The sequence below is a fragment of the Alosa pseudoharengus genome, unplaced genomic scaffold (genome assembly GCF_046254945.1).
Source record: "Alosa pseudoharengus isolate Yale_2024_CS ecotype anadromous, Long Island Sound unplaced genomic scaffold, YU_APseudo_1.1 YU_APseudo_1.1_scf_9, whole genome shotgun sequence".
Taxonomy (NCBI): domain Eukaryota; kingdom Metazoa; phylum Chordata; class Actinopteri; order Clupeiformes; family Clupeidae; genus Alosa; species Alosa pseudoharengus.
Window position 1 is genome coordinate 20,279,164 of NW_027468881.1, and position 18,922 is coordinate 20,298,085.

An 18,922-nucleotide genomic window follows, 5' to 3' on the forward strand; every position below is an offset into this window, starting at 1 on the left:
AAATCAATCATCCCATACAGTGTTAGACATACAGGGCTGTCGCCAGGGTTGGTAAAATGGCCAAAGTGTACATATTTCATATTGTCTCTTCTCCAGACACTATACCAGGTTACTGTTACGAACATTTCACGTCTTACTGAATGGTACTGCCTGCTGAAGATACAATGAGCTGTGCACATGCCATCTCTCAAAAACGGTCACACATAGCAGAGACTAAAGTCTAAACTGAGTTACTGTAAGCATGCACTCATTCCAGAGATTATGTTCTCTGTCACAGATTTTTTTAATCTAGTTGTTTTAAGCTTCCAATTTAATTTCTACCTCTGAAAAAAAGGAACAGGTTCCAGACCTCGTTAACACCTCATAGCTGTCTATGTACATGGGGACATAAAGATTTAAATGAAAGGATAAGCATCTATCCATCTATTTTAGGGTCTGGGCCAGTAAACATTACACTTTGGGCCAGTCAGATATGGATCACACTGAAGGTTGTATGAAAATGTGAAACGACCACGCTTTAACCAGCAGGTATTGTGGTGACTTCCTGGTCTCAGGTAGATTTCACACCTTCCTAATCTGTCGTCGTGTTTCACGTCTTTGTCCCAAGCCTCAATTCTAAGTCGCTGCGTTGTGTCAACATTTCCCAGGTCAAAGTGTGAGTTCCATACAGGGTTGTTATTTGATTTGATCCATCTTGTTCTTCGGTAGTGGCCGTTATACCAAAATCTAACGTAGCCCTCGGTACGGCCCACAGGGTCCCCCTTCAGACCCCAGGCCCTGAGCACCGACACTGTGAGCCGGCCCCTGTGTGTGTGCAGCGGGCAGCAATCCGGGGAGAGGTTGGGCCGATTCCAGCCACATGCTGGGGGTTTGGGCTTTTTTGCCATGCCATTGTTTAAGATGTACTTCCTGACCTCCTGCTGGAGGTGACCCCTCACAGTGGCGTTGCTCACCAGCTCGTGGATGGGGAGGAGAGAATAGGACACAATCTCGGGGTTCTCCTTGATGCTGCCTAGCCACCTGTGGAACCCGACTGAGTCATTTCGGGTCATGGAAAACACCCCTGGCCACCCATCTCCACCCGACACCATTGTGACGTGGTTCAGAAAGCCCAGATTGTACCCTGTCACACTGTCCTGGTTATTTAGCACTTTTCTACAGCTGCCACTGGATGCAGAGGCTTCTAACTGACCAAGACCCACTGAGATACCTACCCTCAGGCAGTTCTCCACCTGGGTAGCAGATATCTTGTTTAAAGTGGACAAGCAAGTGCGGACGGACGTTACCCTTTTAAAACTCCCACCAAGATGCACCTGCTGGATGTAGTGAGTGCCGTAGGTATTGATAAAGCGCCGGTACAGGTAGGCGGTGTCTATGGAGTATTCGTGGGGGAGGGAGTCGACATGTTTCTGAAACTCTGGACTCAGGGGAGGTGCACTGGGGACACGGTAGCTGTAAAAAAGGAAATGTTGTTATGACAGTACTTTCAGGACAATATAATACTCAAGGAAACAAGAGAAAGTGTGTATGTGTGTTCAGTCTTTGCACTGACCGGTAATAAGAACAGGTAAGCTGATGGGAGGTGAACGAAGTCTTGTCCACTCTTTGTCTGTGGGTGGCAAACTTGGACTCGGCTGACTGACTACCCGCTAGCTGCACATTAGCAACTCCAGGCAGGCCCATGCCCACCTTCCAGTCATTCTCAATGGACGAGGTAGAGCTTTCCAAAAGAGAACTAACAGAGCTAAACACAGAACTGGACAGACTTTGCCTGCAAGTACTGAAGGCTCGCCAGTCCAGCACAGACAGGGGCAGTTTCTGCAGTTGGTCCCCCATGAGAGGGTTGGTACACAAGGTACAGGTGTTGGTAGGGGTAAAGTAGGTCTGCATGTCAATAACGTAAGCACCTTTGTGCTGAAGCGTCACCACGTTAAAACCCTCACCAACTAGACTGTGACTGGGGACAAAAGGGGCTTCGTCACATTCCTCCTTTGTCCCTACTCTGCAGGCCTGGAGAGGAGCCAGGTGAAGCAGTGACACCAAGAGGCAGAGCACACTCAGGTTCGCCATGTGGCTGCAGAAGGATGTACAGTATGCTAGGGTTAAAAAAACAAAACACAGGAGACATGTCAGCAGTAGAAGTATTGTATTCAATTAATATTGTAAATTATAAGGTACAGTACATGCTTTGGATGTACATTTCCATCAGTGAATAATGATGACTATGACTTTGGCAACAGTTGGAAACAGTTCCTGTTTCATTCAACAAGTAGCCATACAGCATTGCATTTGCAATCATATAAAAACCATTTAAATCATAGTTTGAGTAATATTGTACAGTTTGCCATTTGTAAAAAGAAAAGACATGAGATGCTCACCAAACAAATATGCTCTTATTTCTTGTCTTGTGCTCTTCTTTCTTGTCTTGTACTGTCATTGATTCTTCCTTACTGATTGTGTCCTGTTTACATGGTTTCCCCTTTTATAGAGATGGTGGTGAACTTCCTTCATCCAGAAAGTCAACAGAAAACGTGAGTTGGACTTTATTGAGCTTAAATACGGGAAGGAATTGTCCCATGCATGATCAAAGGTTACAAATCAAAGATAAGAAGTCATTGATACGATCTCCCCCATCATAAAACTTGGGCTAATAGCAAGTGTTGCTTTAAGTTGTCAATATCTACTTGTGTATTTGATGTGTTTGGGAAGTTACTGTATTCTCCTGGATGAGAGAAAAGTCAGTTTGGTCATGGAAACATGGACGGATTATGAACTTTCGGGCCCCTGGGCCCAGTTGTATCAGGGGCCCCCCACTAATTGTCACATATGTGGGAAGGGGGGTTTGGGGGGTCCTCCCCCAGAATTTTTTTAATTTGTATGATGTGATTTCCTGTATTCTGGTGCATTTTGGGGATGGCCAATACTAAATTCAGTCAGATTCATAGCCTACATTCTGATTTGTTGATATTGAGGCAATGATTCCATGCTTGGGCTTCAGGGCTCCCTGACCCCTTGGGCCCCTGGGCCTGGGCCCGGTAGGCCCGTGCAGTAATCCATCCCTGCATGGAAAGAGTTCATAGCATAACCATGGAACCATCTTGCAGATAAATCTCCATAAGCACTGCTAGTAATATATACTTTCAACTTTAAAGCAAGTCTATCTGAGAAAAAAACAAGCAAACAAACATTGTATAGTTGCATATATATTACATTCTGACAATTAGTTACCTACAGGCTCAGAATAATGCATGTTCAAATAATTTGCATTTCAAATGCATGTAATTACAAATAGTCAGATATTTCATGCCTTCTTGTGATACAGATTTTTGCTATTGCTAAAGCACAAATTCTGAAATTAGGCCCTCTTCTTCAAAACGTACACACAAAACAACAGAAATGAGAAAACATCTTACATTTCTTGCGAAATCACACCCGTCATTCAAAACTATGTAACCTCTTCCAAAAATGTTATCTTTACATCACAGCCTTACACACAAACAACAAATGACTAGCTCCTTCCAACTGTGCTCACACCAACTGAACAAAGATGTGTACCATTAAAACACCATTAGCTTTAGATTTCAATTCGTGGCATGTTGTAAAAATAGATTATGAACACAGATGTAATTGGCCCTAATGACACAATTGTTTATTTGGAATACTCATAAAAATGTTGGACATAATTTACCATAACTGTAGATTACATGAGTATTAATTAATAGAGCAAAAACGATACAGTATACACATTGTTAATTACAGTTCATCCTGTCTGGAGTTTGGATCTAGTCATAGCACCTCATCAACATCACACACAATGTCCTCTCTGGCCACATATCAGGGGCAGTCTTGAATGGAGTAGCCCAGGCCAGGCCCCTTCCACATCAGTGTTGCCACAGGCCAGGCCGCTTCCATCACCCAGAGGAGAGTTGCAAGTTGGTGGGGTCGTGCAGTGGAACCCCCACATACTTCTGCAGTGAGGCAGTTCAAACAAGGCTAGACCCTCTGAACACCCCTATGTAGACTCAACCTATATGATTCATTGCATGGCCCACCAAAGATCAGATCTTGTTGGTGACAGTTCTACCTCTTGTGACTTCATGTGTTCTTCACCTCCTCCTCCTTATCTTCCTTGTCCTAATCTTGCTCTTGCTTGCAGAGGAAGATTACATTTCATAAAATTAAATTTTTACAGGAAGAACATATTTCACAAATTTGGCCTCCACTGTTGTGCATACCAAAGTGCAAACATGAATCCTTTGTAGTTCTGTAGCTCTGATCTTGAAGTCATCAGATTGGTTACAGATTGTTTTGACATGTGCATGCTGGGTAAAGGTAACTGATGAATGAGTGTGTATTTCAGTGGCAGGTTTTTTAGCAAACAACACACAAAGGCTTTTAATTAATGATGTGTCTAATGTAGATAACTGTGTTAAGTTGTTGGAAAGATGTGGGCTTCAGATCTGTGGGTAATTGGTGTACCTGCAGGCCAGGGTGATTTGAAAATCAAGACAACTTTGGTTTTCCAGTAACGACACTAACCTAAAGGAGCATACTCCTTCTGTAGCCCATCTCAGATGTGTCTGTATTGAGAGATTGCTTCACATAAAGTGCTTGAAACAGATGGGCCGATAGATAGTCTTTAATGACCATGTTTTCCTCATTGGACCTAGACAATGTGGTATTGTTTATACATCTGAGCAATATACTTCAATAGGCAAGTTATGGTGCTTGTCAGACCGTGTATCTCACACGTGCTCTTATTTTTCTCCTCAAAAACTTCCTTGTGAATGTATTTATGGATAGCAGTTCATTATTAATACATGACTTCCTGGAGTTGTAGATTACTCTTTAACTTGTGCAAGTATATTTATTTATTTATTTTATTTTATTTATTTTATATTGCCATTGAATAGCTTATAATAAATAACAAAATTAACCTTGCCTGCCTGCCTTATTCCATTGTTGTACTCTTTGTTGTCAGAAGCTGACTGCTTGTGCAGATGGTTGCAGGTACACTGTCTTTGATTAATATCCCGTCACTAGTTAGCCTAACCGAGGCCATGGCGACGAGGCAGTTGATTTACAGGGTAGGTCTAGCCATAGCATCTTCATTAATCATTTGCCAAGGCCCTTGTCGAGTTAGCATTCATCAGGGCAGCATTAGGATATTCGGATGATTCAATATGGGGCCGAGTCTTGCGAGGCTGTAGAGGGTTTGAAAAACAGAGAGAGGGAAAAAGAGAGAGATGGATAGAGAGAGCGAGAGAGAGAGAGAGAGATGTGTTGTGAAAAAAAGAAATCAATGAGAGTGGGAATGGCTGTTCTCAGCACTAAGATTCGTGCTCTCCGGTAATAGAGTCTTTTTCTGAGGTATGGCGGAATTAATGAGGCGTCTTTTTTGCACGTTCGGCTTCAGGGCTCACGATCACCTTACAGAGGTCACCGAGCCCCAGAGCCTCTGGCAGGACAACAACACCACCGGCGTCTGGGCATCTGAAGAATTACAGTGATACAATGGGTCAACTGCCCGTGTCAAAACATACCCACACTCAAACATGCACATGCACACACGCACACACACACACACACAAACAAACACAAATACAAACACACACATATATAAAGACAAAAGGAGATTTATGGTAGCACAAGGGGGAAAAAAATGGTTATAACTGTCCAACAGACAGATATGCCCACAAAGACAAAGAGATAAAAGGACAAAAATAGGCTCTGGTCTACTCCAACATAGGCAAACTGAAACTTAATATGACAGGGTAATCACACACACACACACAGATACAGACACACACAGACACACACACAAACACACACACACACACATCTGGGTTTTGAATGTGTAAGCCTTTCTTGTAGATTTATGCGAGACAATGACGACCACTTTGGTTATTGTTGTTGGGGAATAAAAAAGTAAATAGCTGAAACAGTGCAAAATTACGAGGTGGAGTTTACGAGGATCAGACTGTCTGGCTCTTTTTCCTGATGTGAAAGACGCATGGCGCTAAAAGGATAAAGAATTGCTTACTGGCACACAGTATACACACAGCAGAAAATAGCTGAGCAAACTACCCTTGTCCTACAATCTGTGAGCATCTTACCCTGTTGCATATCTGTGGTGGTAAAATTCTGAACTGTTAAATATGAATCAATAGAGTATGAGAGAATGAGAGGAAAAGTTTATAAGCATTTTCCTGTTTCATTCATGCATGACCTTTTTTTCTGTTGTAATTTTTAGGTGTAACCAGTAGAGGTCAGACTTTAGTGCTTTCTTCAATGGCACTGAGTTACTGCGAAACATGTTTGTTTGATGGCTTCAGAATTCCACACAGGAGATGGTTGCAGTGCATATCCTACACAGTCGTTTGTATCATCAGAGCACTTCCCTATTGCTAACCAGGGGTGCGTTTCCCCAAAACTATAGCTACTTCCCTCTATTAAAAATAACAGTCGGAAAATTCTTCAGAAGGCACAAGCACAGAATCATCATTAGTCAGCCTAAAAAGTTTGCTGATTGAGACAGGACAACCCTTATTAAGATCAAATATCATTTTATAATCCCCGCACACAAAGTAGTCTATGGGAACCAGAATCCCTCAAAAAACATACAGTGTAAACACGTAGTTCAGGACCTTTCTTTATTATGGCTCTGTGAATGTGTGTATGTAGCGAAGCAAGAAAAGCCCTGTGTCCTCTTGCATGGTAAAAGGTGTTTGTGTGCATCTAGTGCGTTGGACTGTGCTTCTCTCAGCGTCCTGGTCGGTTGGAGGGAGGTTCTCCTTAAACTTATTAGAGCAGGTGCAGCACATTGAAAATCCATTCAGTGTTGCTGTCACAGCGATTCTGTTCCATTGAATTAAGTGGGGTCAATCCAACAAATCAGAGGATTACATTGAGAGCGGGATAAACACACACATGCACACAAAAACACACATGCACGCGCACACACACATACATGTGTGCGCACACTCACACACACACACACATACATGGGTGTACATGCACACACGCACACACAAATAAATAGCACAGTCAAGTGAATGAATGAATTTGGCACTCATACACACACACATGTGAATGACAATTTGAGGTATGTGATGTTTATGTAGAATATGACCTTGCATGTGAATGCAGTTTAAATCTAACCTTGTCTTCATGCATACCAATGGTATAGATGTGCAGCTGGAAATTACAGGACAGCATTTTACCATTTCATTTATAGCTTGTATCTGTGTGTGTGTGTGTGTGTGTGGGCGGGCGTTTGTGTGTATGTGTGTGTGTTTGTTTCTGCTGAGTGTGACAGTGTTGTGTTTTGAGCTTAGGGACTTTGGCCCCTCTCTCTACCTCCTGAGGCCAGGATTTCTATAATAATTAAGCCATCCAAAGGAATCGATCCCTCATGTTAATCCTACTTCATCCTCTCATATATATCTGACCAGTGTCAAGTTTAGAATAGCCTTACCTCTGATTGTGTGTCTCTCTCTTTCTTGCTTTCTCTGTGTGTATGTATGTATGTATGTGTGTGTGTGTGTGTGTGTCTGTGTGTGAGAGAGAGAGAGAGCGACAGAGGGAGTAACATAGTTACATTCCTGAGTGTTGTTTCATCATTAACTTCAACCACTAAAGATTCTCTTCTCACCTGACACCCTACCCCTGACTGCTTTGACCAGATTTATCTCTTCTTCTCAAAGGAGGAATTTCAAGTTCTCAGATCTCTGAGAGCTGGCATACGTTTAGAATGATTTTGAGATCATTACATAAGCTGGAAGATGTATGCTGAATAGATTTCTGTGTGTGTGTGTGTGTGAGAGAGAGATGGAGAGAGAGAAGGAGAGAGAGAGAGTGGGATAGAGAGAGATAACTGAAGTGCCTTTCTGACACTAAGCAATTTGGATCTTGTTCTAAAGACTGGAAATAAAATATTTCCAAATAAGCACCCACATCTCCTGTCCTCGCCAGTCTCCTTTCATCCTGGTTTCATACTGTATCATTTCCTTTTGTATTTGTGCCTACAATGCCATGTGCCTCTCTGTGCACCATATGGTTGGAACACTCTTAAACTATACTATGCCATCATGTGTCACATACAATCATACATTACATCTTTACAAACACTTCAATAAATTATATCTGCAATAGCTACCATAAATACACAGTTAAACACAAGAATGGTAATTGTGACTTATATATATTTTTTTTAATGAAGTTGAATAACAGAATATAGGATAAGTAATATTAGCCAGTTCTGAGACCTTTCCTATAAATCATTACAAAACCTTGTTTTACACTGCCAGTATAAGGGCTTATAGGTTGTGCCTCCATAACATTAGGTATGCACATCACTGACTCCTCTTCTTGGAGTTAATACCAGGATTATATCTCCTTCCTGGTCTGTGTGGCATTTTTAAGTGATGTACGGGCATCTGGAAATCACACATCCTTCATGCATTCAAATACAAAAATAATAAAATGATAATCAAAATGGCTGCTTCCCAAACAGAGGACAGCCATTTTAGAGCACAAGGAACTCAGCTGAGTTCAAGTCACCCCAAACCTGACCCGGAACTGATCGGTGACCAGCACGTAGAGGTTAGCGAGATAAAGCAGGCCTTGCTAATTACAGAACACAGGCTGGTGACCCGGACATTTAGCGGAGTGATGACCGCCGCTGCCCAGGGAGAGATAAAAGGGAAATGTATGCACTTAGTAGAGGAGGAGGCATAAACTACTCGGGAGACTGCAGTGTAGTGCAGACCGAGGGAAAAAACAGAGTCTTGCACGACGCGCAGAGTTGCTTGCCCCTTTGAGTGAATCCATCACTGTGAAGACAAGAGTGGCAGCTTAGTTACACATGCTGTCAGGAGACACAATATGCTGCACAGAAAACATTTGGATGTTGTAAAGTGGCTGTGTGTATATAAAGGCTTAATCTGCATCCACATTATAGCCTCGGCTAGCGAGCGTGTATCTTGCTGAATGCAGAATACGGCGAGAGTTTCTCAAATGGGAAATATCCCTTACGTCGGCACCATCCGCTATTGTGGCATTTACATTTCCTGTCATGTTTTATTTTAGCTCAGTGATCGCCAACGATGAGGTGTGTTCTGTGTGGGAGAGTGTTTTGCGGCAGTGGCCATTGTGAGCCGCACGGGGTCAGTTTGAAAGAGCAACGGTGTCAATAAAACTAACTGACCTGCTCGCCGGCCACGCCACGACCTCTGCCCAGCCGATCAAGACGAAAAATGTTTTTAGTTCATATTGGGTTTTTTTTCCTTTTCATTTCTCCCCCTGACTTTCCCCTCCTGGAACTGTCCATTCATAGGTGCGTGGCCCATACTATGTCTGTGTAACAGCAGCTGAACAAACACTCACTTCATCGGCTGAGACCTCTCTGGCTTGGCTCTGCAATGTCCTTCCTCCCGCTGGTGAGGTTATGCACTGATGCTGATTGGGGAGCAGCGTGTGGAGGTTGAGAGTGGGGGTTTTAGCATCATTAGATTGCCGCTAATGGGGGTGCTGGGCCCAGCTCTATTGAGTGCTGCATAATGTATTAAAGCGTGATGCCGCAGTTAGAGTATTTGGGACCGAAATGGATGTGGTCCAGCATGCTGTTTCAGTGTGGAAGCAAATAATGAAGTGGCTGCTGAGTGTAATGGGGTGGACAGGCCCGTGTGGAGCCAGGCCTGTAGTGCATGCTGCAGACTTTGTCTGACGCTGTCTCTTGCACTTTCTCTGTTCATAGTGCACATCTGTATGAGATTATATATGTGAGTGTTTATGCATATTTCATGCATGATGCAGTACATAATATTGTATGTAATATTATATGCAGTTTTGTTTGTGTGTGTGTGTGTGTTTGAGTGAGTAAGTAAGACAGAGAGAGAAAGAGAGAGAGAATGACTAAGAGGAGAGCGGATATGTAAGATTGCATGCAGCTTTGTTTGTGTGTGTGCCGAAGAGTAAAGTGTATGTGTGTGTCTGTGTGTGAAAGAGAGAGAGAGAATACTGAAGAGGTGTGTGTGTGTGTGTGTGTGTGTGTGTGTGTCCTGTCAGAGGCTGTGTGAGGGGACAGGACAGCTGGATGCCCCAGTGAAGCCGCAGTGCTGTCAGTGGCCGGGGAGATGGAATGGGAAACAGGGAAAATAATGGCCAGAGATTCTTCAATTTAGCTTCCTATTGATCTCTGTGTTTTCTCTCTGACCTGCTCTCCTCTCCCATTCCTTTACTGCACAAGACTGTTCCAGGCAGACCCACAATGCTCAGAACATTTGGTGCATTGGATGTCTGCATGTGTGTGTCTGTGTGTTTTTAAAACGTGTTTGAATTTGCTTGTGTACATAAACAATACGCACGGAGATGTCTGTCTTATCTTAAGATGTGTGTTTGTGCAAGTGTAAAATACAGAGGCTGATAGAGACACTAAGGTAGACAGAGATGCATCTGTCCAATAAAGGGGGATTCATTTTAACCCCTCACGTTTCACTGAAGCCAATTACAGCCCCGTAAAACTCTGAACATTGTCATTCTGTGGGCTTACAGTTTTTCTGAATGCCTAAATGCTAATAGTGTTTCTTGAGGCACAATTTCTGAATCACTTGTAGCCAATTTGTTTATCAAGCTCACCAAACTGAAAGCACATTCACTAATTTACTCTCAGTTTAAAATTTTGTTTAAAAAACTGTAAACAGAACTCACCACTTTACACAGTTTGCAATTTGCTAACGCACTTTTAGCAAAACAAAACTCTACTATTTACACTATTTTGCCAATTGTACCAGATTAACACATTAACCTAACCAAAATCTAAAATTCCTGTAACCATACCTTAATCACAGTTTAACCTTAAAGGATAATTCTGGTATTTAGCACTTTGGGCTGTATTTTGCACTGGCGCATGGCGTAAAACTCGTTTTCCACCCGGCGCAAAGTTTAATTCCTTATTTTGCATGTTTAATTTTTAAACAATGCGCCCAGGGGTGGGGCAATTAACAACTTAGGGAGTGGCCTGGCGCATTGTCTAAAAATCATTATTGTACACCTGGTCAGAAGTCTATGGCAAGTTGTTTATATGTTATTTTAAGAGCGCATTGTCAACAGTCATATTGGCGGGTGCACGTTCAAGCAAAACATTACAAATTGCACAATTACAATAGGAAACATAATTAGAATAAAGATATTACGAAATACTGTACATCTCATGATGAGTAGTTATTCACCATAATTTGCAAATTGGTAATGATGGTTAAAAGTGATTAGGGGAGAGGGAGAGACACGTATGGAGCACAGCTGAAGGCGCACTGTCACGAGATATAAGCAACTCTTCTACAGGATAAATGCTGTTTTATTCAGTCATTTGAGCAATATTTATAAATACCGATGCATTTATTTGACATCGCGCTTTGTGCCGTTAAAGGGAATGACAGATGTCATTCTCATTGGTTTAAATGATGTTACGCCCCAAACACACCTAAATGACTGATTAAAAAACCTAGGAACACCTTGTTGCGCCATGCGCTCGACGTTTGATAACGAAACCCCTCCCAATGTAGGACACATCCTACTAAATTTGAATAAGCTTTTGACGAGTGACAATGCGCTTTTGACTGTCATGATAGGGCCATAGAGTCCCTTTTCTTGTTTGTTTTGGATGAACTAGTGTGGTGGACACCGAAATTTTGACGATGGGTCCTGTTTCGACTTTTTGACTCGTTTTGAATTGCCTTTGACTGTTTCAGAGTGGCTGGCCATGGGCATGCACAAACATGTCCTTAAAACAACCCTTAACGTTCGTTTTCAAAACGGTGCAACTCACCGAGTGGTTAGTGGTGGTGTTAGTTGATTATTAAAGGGACACCAGGCAACGCTTTCGTGTTAATTACTCATCTTCATAAGTCGGTATATGGTTAAATGACTCATTACAGGGCGAATGAAGACTCTCTCGCCCGCCCCTACTGCCTATAGGAAGAATATCCCACTTGCAAGTTCAGTGTATCGTACCCGCCGACCGAATCAGGATCAGTTTACATCCTGCATCCACAGCACAGAGGCAGGATAACTAAACGCTAGCGATTGTTGCAAACGTGTGTATAATGGCAGAGCCGGCGAAGAAGCAGCCAAAACCCCTGACGGAAGATGCAAAGAAAAGGAAAAGAGCTTCAGACTGAGCGAGGGGGAGTTTCGTAGAGAAAAAGCATCAGGCTTGCCTGGTGTCCCTTTAAAAACAAATATATCAGCACAATGTATGAATTCAGTCTGTGTTATTTGCTATTGTGGAACTATTTTTTCAGATACCTCACAACCGTGTATAAACTTCCGCTCAATATTTGAGTCTGAAGCATAGACGGGAAAAGAAGGTCTCGCGGGGGAAAGACTACAACCGTAAACAGACCCCCTTTCCATTTCCGGTAGCGCAGTGATATCAAGGAGCAATGAGTCTTTCAACAGAAATCAATGGGATTTTACAAAATGGCAAATAAAGCACGACAGAAACTGTATTTCACTACGCTACTTGTTTTGGAACATCAACGAACATCACTAACCACTCGGTGAGTTGCACAGTTGATGAAAATGATCGTTAAGGGTTGTTTTAAGGACATGTTTGTGCATGCCCATAGCCAGCCAGTCAAAGGCGATTCAAAACGAGTCAGAAAGTCGAGACAGGACCCATCGTCAAAATTTCGGTGTCCACCACTCTAGTTCATCCAAAACAAACCAGAAAAGGGACTCAAAGTGCTAAATACCGGAATTATCCTTTAAGCACATTGTTTGCTTTGCACTTTGTTACATGCAAAACACATCTGGTAATTGGAAATACAGACAAACTGTAAGCTGATTGATGGAGAATTTCTAACTTTTGAGTTTCACATTAAGTGTTTTATGTAAAGCACATCAGTGTGTTTTTGCTGACTTGAAAGAGTAATTCAAATGGTGCATGTGTGTATCAATTTGTTGCAATAAGAACGGCATTTTTAAAAATATGATTGTTGGGTGTTGACTGCAGAGTTTTACTTTGACATAGATGTGAGTTGTTTATCTCCAAGTGCTATGTCTTATTTGGCTTGTGTATAGAGTTTTGACACAATGAGCCAAATTCTGTAAAAAGCATCTACAGTAAGTAATCGACAAAAACTGTTACAAACTGACTTAAATAGCCGATAGTTGCAAAAATAGCACCTAAAGCAATCAGGAAAAATATATGTGACAATATCCTTTAAGTATGTGCATGCATCTCTCTGCTGCTTTAAAGCAGAGACAACATATGGCAAGCTGTAAAAGCAACTACATTACATAAGCAACTATATTTTTCAGAACTAAAATTCCACTATATTGCTCTGTGTAAAACAGCTTTAATGTACAGGTTAGTTTCACTGAGGACAAGAAAGCATGCAGTTCTCCCAATTACACATTGGTGTACCATCAAAATGCCTTTGAAGCTGTTTTATTGAATAGGATGTCTTTAAGTTTAGGTGCAGTCTGCATTTTTAACCCCATTCACCGCTCCTCACCATACTCTAGTTGTTCATTAAGGTTACAAAACTCAGAGAAATGGGTAAAAATATGGTGGATAGACTGAACAATCAAAACCAATCAAAATGGTACTTCAGGAGTACGGAAGGAAGTGATGTAATCAACATAGTACTTCAGGAGTAGGGAAGGAAGTGATGTAAACAAAAAGCCTTCTATAGCGGAATGCATTTGAAAGATTCATGTCTTGTTTGTTCATCAATATGTTATGTTTATTCTTATGGTGCAGTTACACATTTACACTTTTTTGTGTAGAAACAAATAGACCCAGACAGTGTTGTGGATCTATTTGTCTATTTGTGTTTACACACACAAATTGCTCTGTAATTATCTTTTAACTCTAGAGCCTAGACTCTTAACTCTAGAGCACAGGTGCTGGACTACATTTCCCATCTATCCCTTGGAGGTCAAGGGAGCATGCTTAGTGTTTACTTTCACTTAACTGGATCTTTTAAATCACCAATGGCATTTGCCTCCATACCTTGAACTGTCCTTTAAAGAGATCAATTCAAGTACAGTTGTGCTCCTAAACTCCATTTAAGTGCAGACCTTTCGCAGCTAATTTACCTGATACAGCCTTTCAGTCATTGTGATAAGACACATGAGGAAAGGACTTTTATACATTACATTTTGTTTTACTGTATTACTTCTCTACATGATTGCAGTGGTCATGAAAAAAAAACACCTAAGTGAGAGAACATTAGATAAACACTTACTTGAAAGGATGAGGCTATACAGTGTAACACACTGAGTGACTACTCTTAAGAGCACTACCCTTAAGGAGGACTGCCTGCAAACCTATCCTTTAGCAACCACCAGCTCCCCGTCTGTATGTATTAACAATGGTGCTGCTAATTAAACCAGCCCTGCTAAAGTACCCAGACCTGCACATTAACTTTATTTACTGATTTAATTATGCCACATGCAGTCAAGATTGCCAGGCACTTAAAGACCTTATCCTGGACTAACAGTGAGCGTCTTCATTCAGATGATTGTTACCCCCTTGGCTGCTGAGTGCCATGAATGGGAGGAAGGAATGGAAGACTTTGGCAGGTGACCAGATGCAGAGAGAGAGAGAGAGAGAGAGAGAGAGAGGGATAGAGAGAGGGGGGGGGAGCAGAGGAGTGTCCTGCTCTTTAGTGTTGAGTTCCAACGTCATGATGAGTTCCAGAGCATATTGGGATTTACTCTCAAGGATGAACTGCTCAATTTCATTGTGTGTGTGTGTGTGTGTGTGAAAATGGACAAGATTAATCCATTTGTAAACATGCAACTCTATTTCCTACTGCTAAATAGAGTGTATTTTACATGGGTAACGGCAAACAGTCCACTATTGTATATCCTTGTGCAGGTCTGAGTCTTCAGCCCTTTTGTCTGTATGTATACGGATGTTTTATCAGCATTATATGTGTGCATGGGGAAAATAAATGTTTTAAAAAATAAATAAATGTATGCAGTTTGTCTTGTGTGTCGATTTGTTGTGTGCTCTTATCAGTAGTATGATTATGAACAGCAGGTGCAGTGTGAATTCTTACCCACTCCTCCAGATTGCATCCCAGTACTGCCATTCGCTTACCTTCACTTTTAGATCCCTTGGCAGTGGCAAGCATATTATGCATTGTGTATATGGTCAGGATTTTACCCTAACGTTATACCCCTGAGAGTCTTTCTGTGTGTGTGTGTGTCTGTACTGTTGTGTATGTGGGAGTAGTGCTTGTGAGTAGCTGTTTGTGTATGTATTTTTACATCCGTGTGTGTATAAGATGGAGTAAAATAGGATGTGTGTGGGTGTGTATGTGTGTGCGTGTGGGTGTGTTGTGTGATATGTGTGTTGCTGTGTGATATGTGTGTGTGTTTGTGTTGTGCAATATGTGTGTGTATGTGTGTGTGTGTTGCTGTGTGATACAGTATGTGTGTGTGTGTGTGTGTGTGTGTGTGTGCGATTGGTTCTGGTTTAATTGGACTCATAAACAGGGCCATGACTGCAGCATCCGGGGCTCTGCTCCTCTGCATCCTCATTACATCTGTTTACTTAATCCCAGAGTCTACCCCCCTGACTAACAGCAGAACTATTATTACACATACACACAAATATCAACACACACACACACACACAGACATGAACATGAACACACTGACACAGTCACACAGTGAATTCCGCTTGCAATCTACACCTACACAAGAAGCGTCTAACACCCCACGAGGAGATGTAAAATATATTTTTTAACCATGTTAAACAAACATACCATGACTACCACACTAATCAGGGGTGCGTTTCCCAAAACCATAGTTGCTAACCTGTTCAGGGCTTTGAACCGATTTTTTTTCCCAATCGGTTCGTTCCGAACAGAAACGGAATTATAACGTTTCCGGTTATGAGTTCCACCAATAAATTGACGTTCCCGAACCGGTTAGAACAAACAAAATACTGTTCCCGGAACGGTTAATTTCGTTATGTGGAGTGGAGACTTTGTAATCCATCGCTCTCTCTCCATTCAGTCAGCGAATGTCTGATGTGATGTCACACAGGAAGTGAACCTCAGCCGTCATGGTAACGTGCGCAGGAAAATAATTACTTTTTTTTTTTAGTTAATTAGGCAACGAAAACTTTGAGGAACGAAATAAAACCGGTATTAACCGGTTACCATTATTTTAAATAAGTGTTCCTGTTCCAGAACATAAAAAATAATAACGTTTCCGGTTTCGTTTCTGTTCCCTGTAAAATACAAAAAGTTCCCGGTTTTCGTTTTCGTTCCTTGAACCGGTTCAAAGCCCTGAACCTGTTAGCAACTTAATTGGTTGGCAATGGGAAATTGCATTGGGAAACGCACCCCTGATCTATGTGTGTGAAGGAAAGAGAGAAAAAGAGGAATACAGAGAGAAAGTGAGAAAGAAGGAGACAGAGGGAAGTATATATGGAGAGAGATGAAGACAGTGTGGTAATGACCGTTGGCTGCTGACAATTGACCTATTGCTTTGCCCCACCTATCGAATGCAGATAAGCCAATACCAGTTCAGCACCAGCCACACTCGGACAACTTCAGCCTAAAGGGACGTTCTGAAGAACTATAACAAAACATTATCTCTCTAGCTAATATGGATGAACCCTGGAGGGGTCATGCGTGGTCATTTTACTAAATTGTGTGCACGTTTTACTAAATAGTGCACTCCTTTTACTAAATTGTACTTTCAATTGACTAAATCCTGCATTTTTTAATTAAACTAGAAGGTTACCTCTATCACTGCTCCAGGATGGTGGTGGTGAGAGTGTGCTGCCTGCAACGTGTGACAGCGTGATGGGCCCAAATGTCTTCCCAGAATGCAAAAAATACTGGATGATCATGTGATTGGACTGGGTTAACAGGAAAGAAAGGTTCTTTCAATGAAAATATTATAGATCTGTTAAATAACAATAAATGAAATGTAATTGAACACATTTTCGTTTAGATAGATACTTTATTGATACTAGATGGATAGATACTTCATTGATCCCCGAGGGGAAATTCGTGTTTAATTTACATTTAAGTGCTGTTTTTTTTTTAATAACAGGTTCATAATGTTGAAATCTGGGGGTAAATTAACAGCAACATTTTACAGTGTATCATCAAAGAATTCCCATTAAGCTACTCACAGAAAAGAACACTTTTGAGCTCACAAGAAAAGAAACAAGAAGATCTGTATGCATTCAGGCATTTTATTGAACATTGTACAAGCACTGGCATTTAAAAAAATGAAATGCAGAATTACAGTATTTAGCAACATAGTGGAAATTTACTGTAACTGCAATTCAAACTCTCAACCAGGCATTTTAATGCCTTCTTCAGCAGTAGATTGTATGGACGAACATGGGCGGATTATGAACTTTCGGGCCCCTGGGCCCAGATGTATTAAGGGCCCCCCACTTATTGTCGTATATGTGGGAGGGGGGGTTTGGGGGTCCTCCCCCAGAAATTGTTTTCTTGCTTGGGCTTCAGGGCCCCCTGACCCCTTGGGCCCCTGGGCCTGGGACCGGTAGGCCCGTGCAGTAATCCATCCCTGTGGACGAATGGCGCTCATGGCGATATCTCTCTCTTGTGAGGTTGATGTGCATGCTGGGACAGGCACAAGCCAATACTCTTTTCTTGCAATAATCTGTCTGACCTTGGGGTTGATCCTGTTCTGCATACACACTTTGTAGGTCTTCCCGTTCTTGGAGACAAAGGTCTTGATGTAGCCATCATCCTCTGCCACCTTTACATTGGGTGTTGAGTAGATTCCTCGCCCATGGACTTGCCCACTGCCAGCTTTGTAGTAAGTCTTGATGATGCCCTTGGCTCCATCTAGACTGGTGCCATGATAGGAAACTGGCCACTCGCACCAATCGGATCGGGTTTGGTGGCCTGGGGAACCGAGCCAAGCGTTCCCATCATCGTACTTATCAAGCACCTTTAGGGCGAACCGCATCCATCCATATGGACGAAGGTACACCTCATTTCCTCTCATGTATCTTGTACATTTGTCATGCACTTTGGTAAAGTCATAGTCAAACTTTGGTTCAAAGAAATCATCCTCCATCACAAAGAGGTCATTACGGCTTACAGGGGTGGACCGGTTTTTCTATAGTTCACATCCTTCCAGAAGTCTGTGTCAAACCACAATGCAGAGAGCAAATCTTGGCACAGAGAGAACATCAGGATGACCATGGCAGGAACAGTAAGCTCTCCCCACCCCTGGTGGTGCTGCAGATTTGAGTCTGATGTTGACTCCAACTAGTGCTGACAGGGCTTCAAAAATGATGTCCCGGTCCATTTCTTTGTGCAAGAGGGGATGTTAGCAGATGCCGTTGTAGAAAAAAGCTGGTCACTTTTACTTTGTCACTTGGGAGTGAGTTTGAAGTCAGCTGTTTCACCTCTCTCAATATATATGGGCCCCATCAAAGCAGTTCACACGTATTTCTTAAGAACTGGAAATACAAAGGCTTAATTCCAAGGGCTTAATCCCACTTAATACTAGCCTATTTCACAGCCGCCAATGGGCGTCTTATCAGTTGGAGCATTGCTCCATGTGTTCCGATTACAAGGGCGTAGGTTTGGTCTCAGCTGGGGACACATCCCCAACTCCTGTTGTCACGATACCAAAATTATTGTTTCAATACCAATACCAAGGGAAGAATCTCGATTGTAATACTTTTGCGATTTTTTAAAAATGTATTTGATTTTGGGGCCCCCACCACCTTGACATCATCAGTAATATTGAAAATTGTGTGATCATTCACATCAGTGGCGATCATAGAATTTGACTGACCCTCCACACACACATAGAAAGAGATGGAAGGCGCAGTTATTGAGGTTGTACTCTAGGAGCATTTTCAAACGGACGCTATTGGGCAGTAGCATGCGTTCCA

The 18,922-nt window shown here is 42.1% G+C and overlaps 1 protein-coding gene across 1 annotated transcript; it reads right to left on the reverse strand.

Annotated features, from left to right (window-relative positions):
• Positions 1–361: 361 nt before the first annotated feature.
• LOC143115029 (perforin-1-like) lies at positions 362–18,021 on the reverse strand. Its single transcript, XM_076276875.1, has 4 exons — positions 17,680–18,021; positions 1,553–2,010; positions 568–1,452; positions 362–371 (listed from the first exon to the last, which is right to left on the reverse strand). The coding sequence occupies exons 1-4, from the start codon at positions 18,019–18,021 to the stop codon at positions 362–364; spliced, it is 1,695 nt and encodes a 564-aa protein (XP_076132990.1).
• Positions 18,022–18,922: the final 901 nt, after the last annotated feature.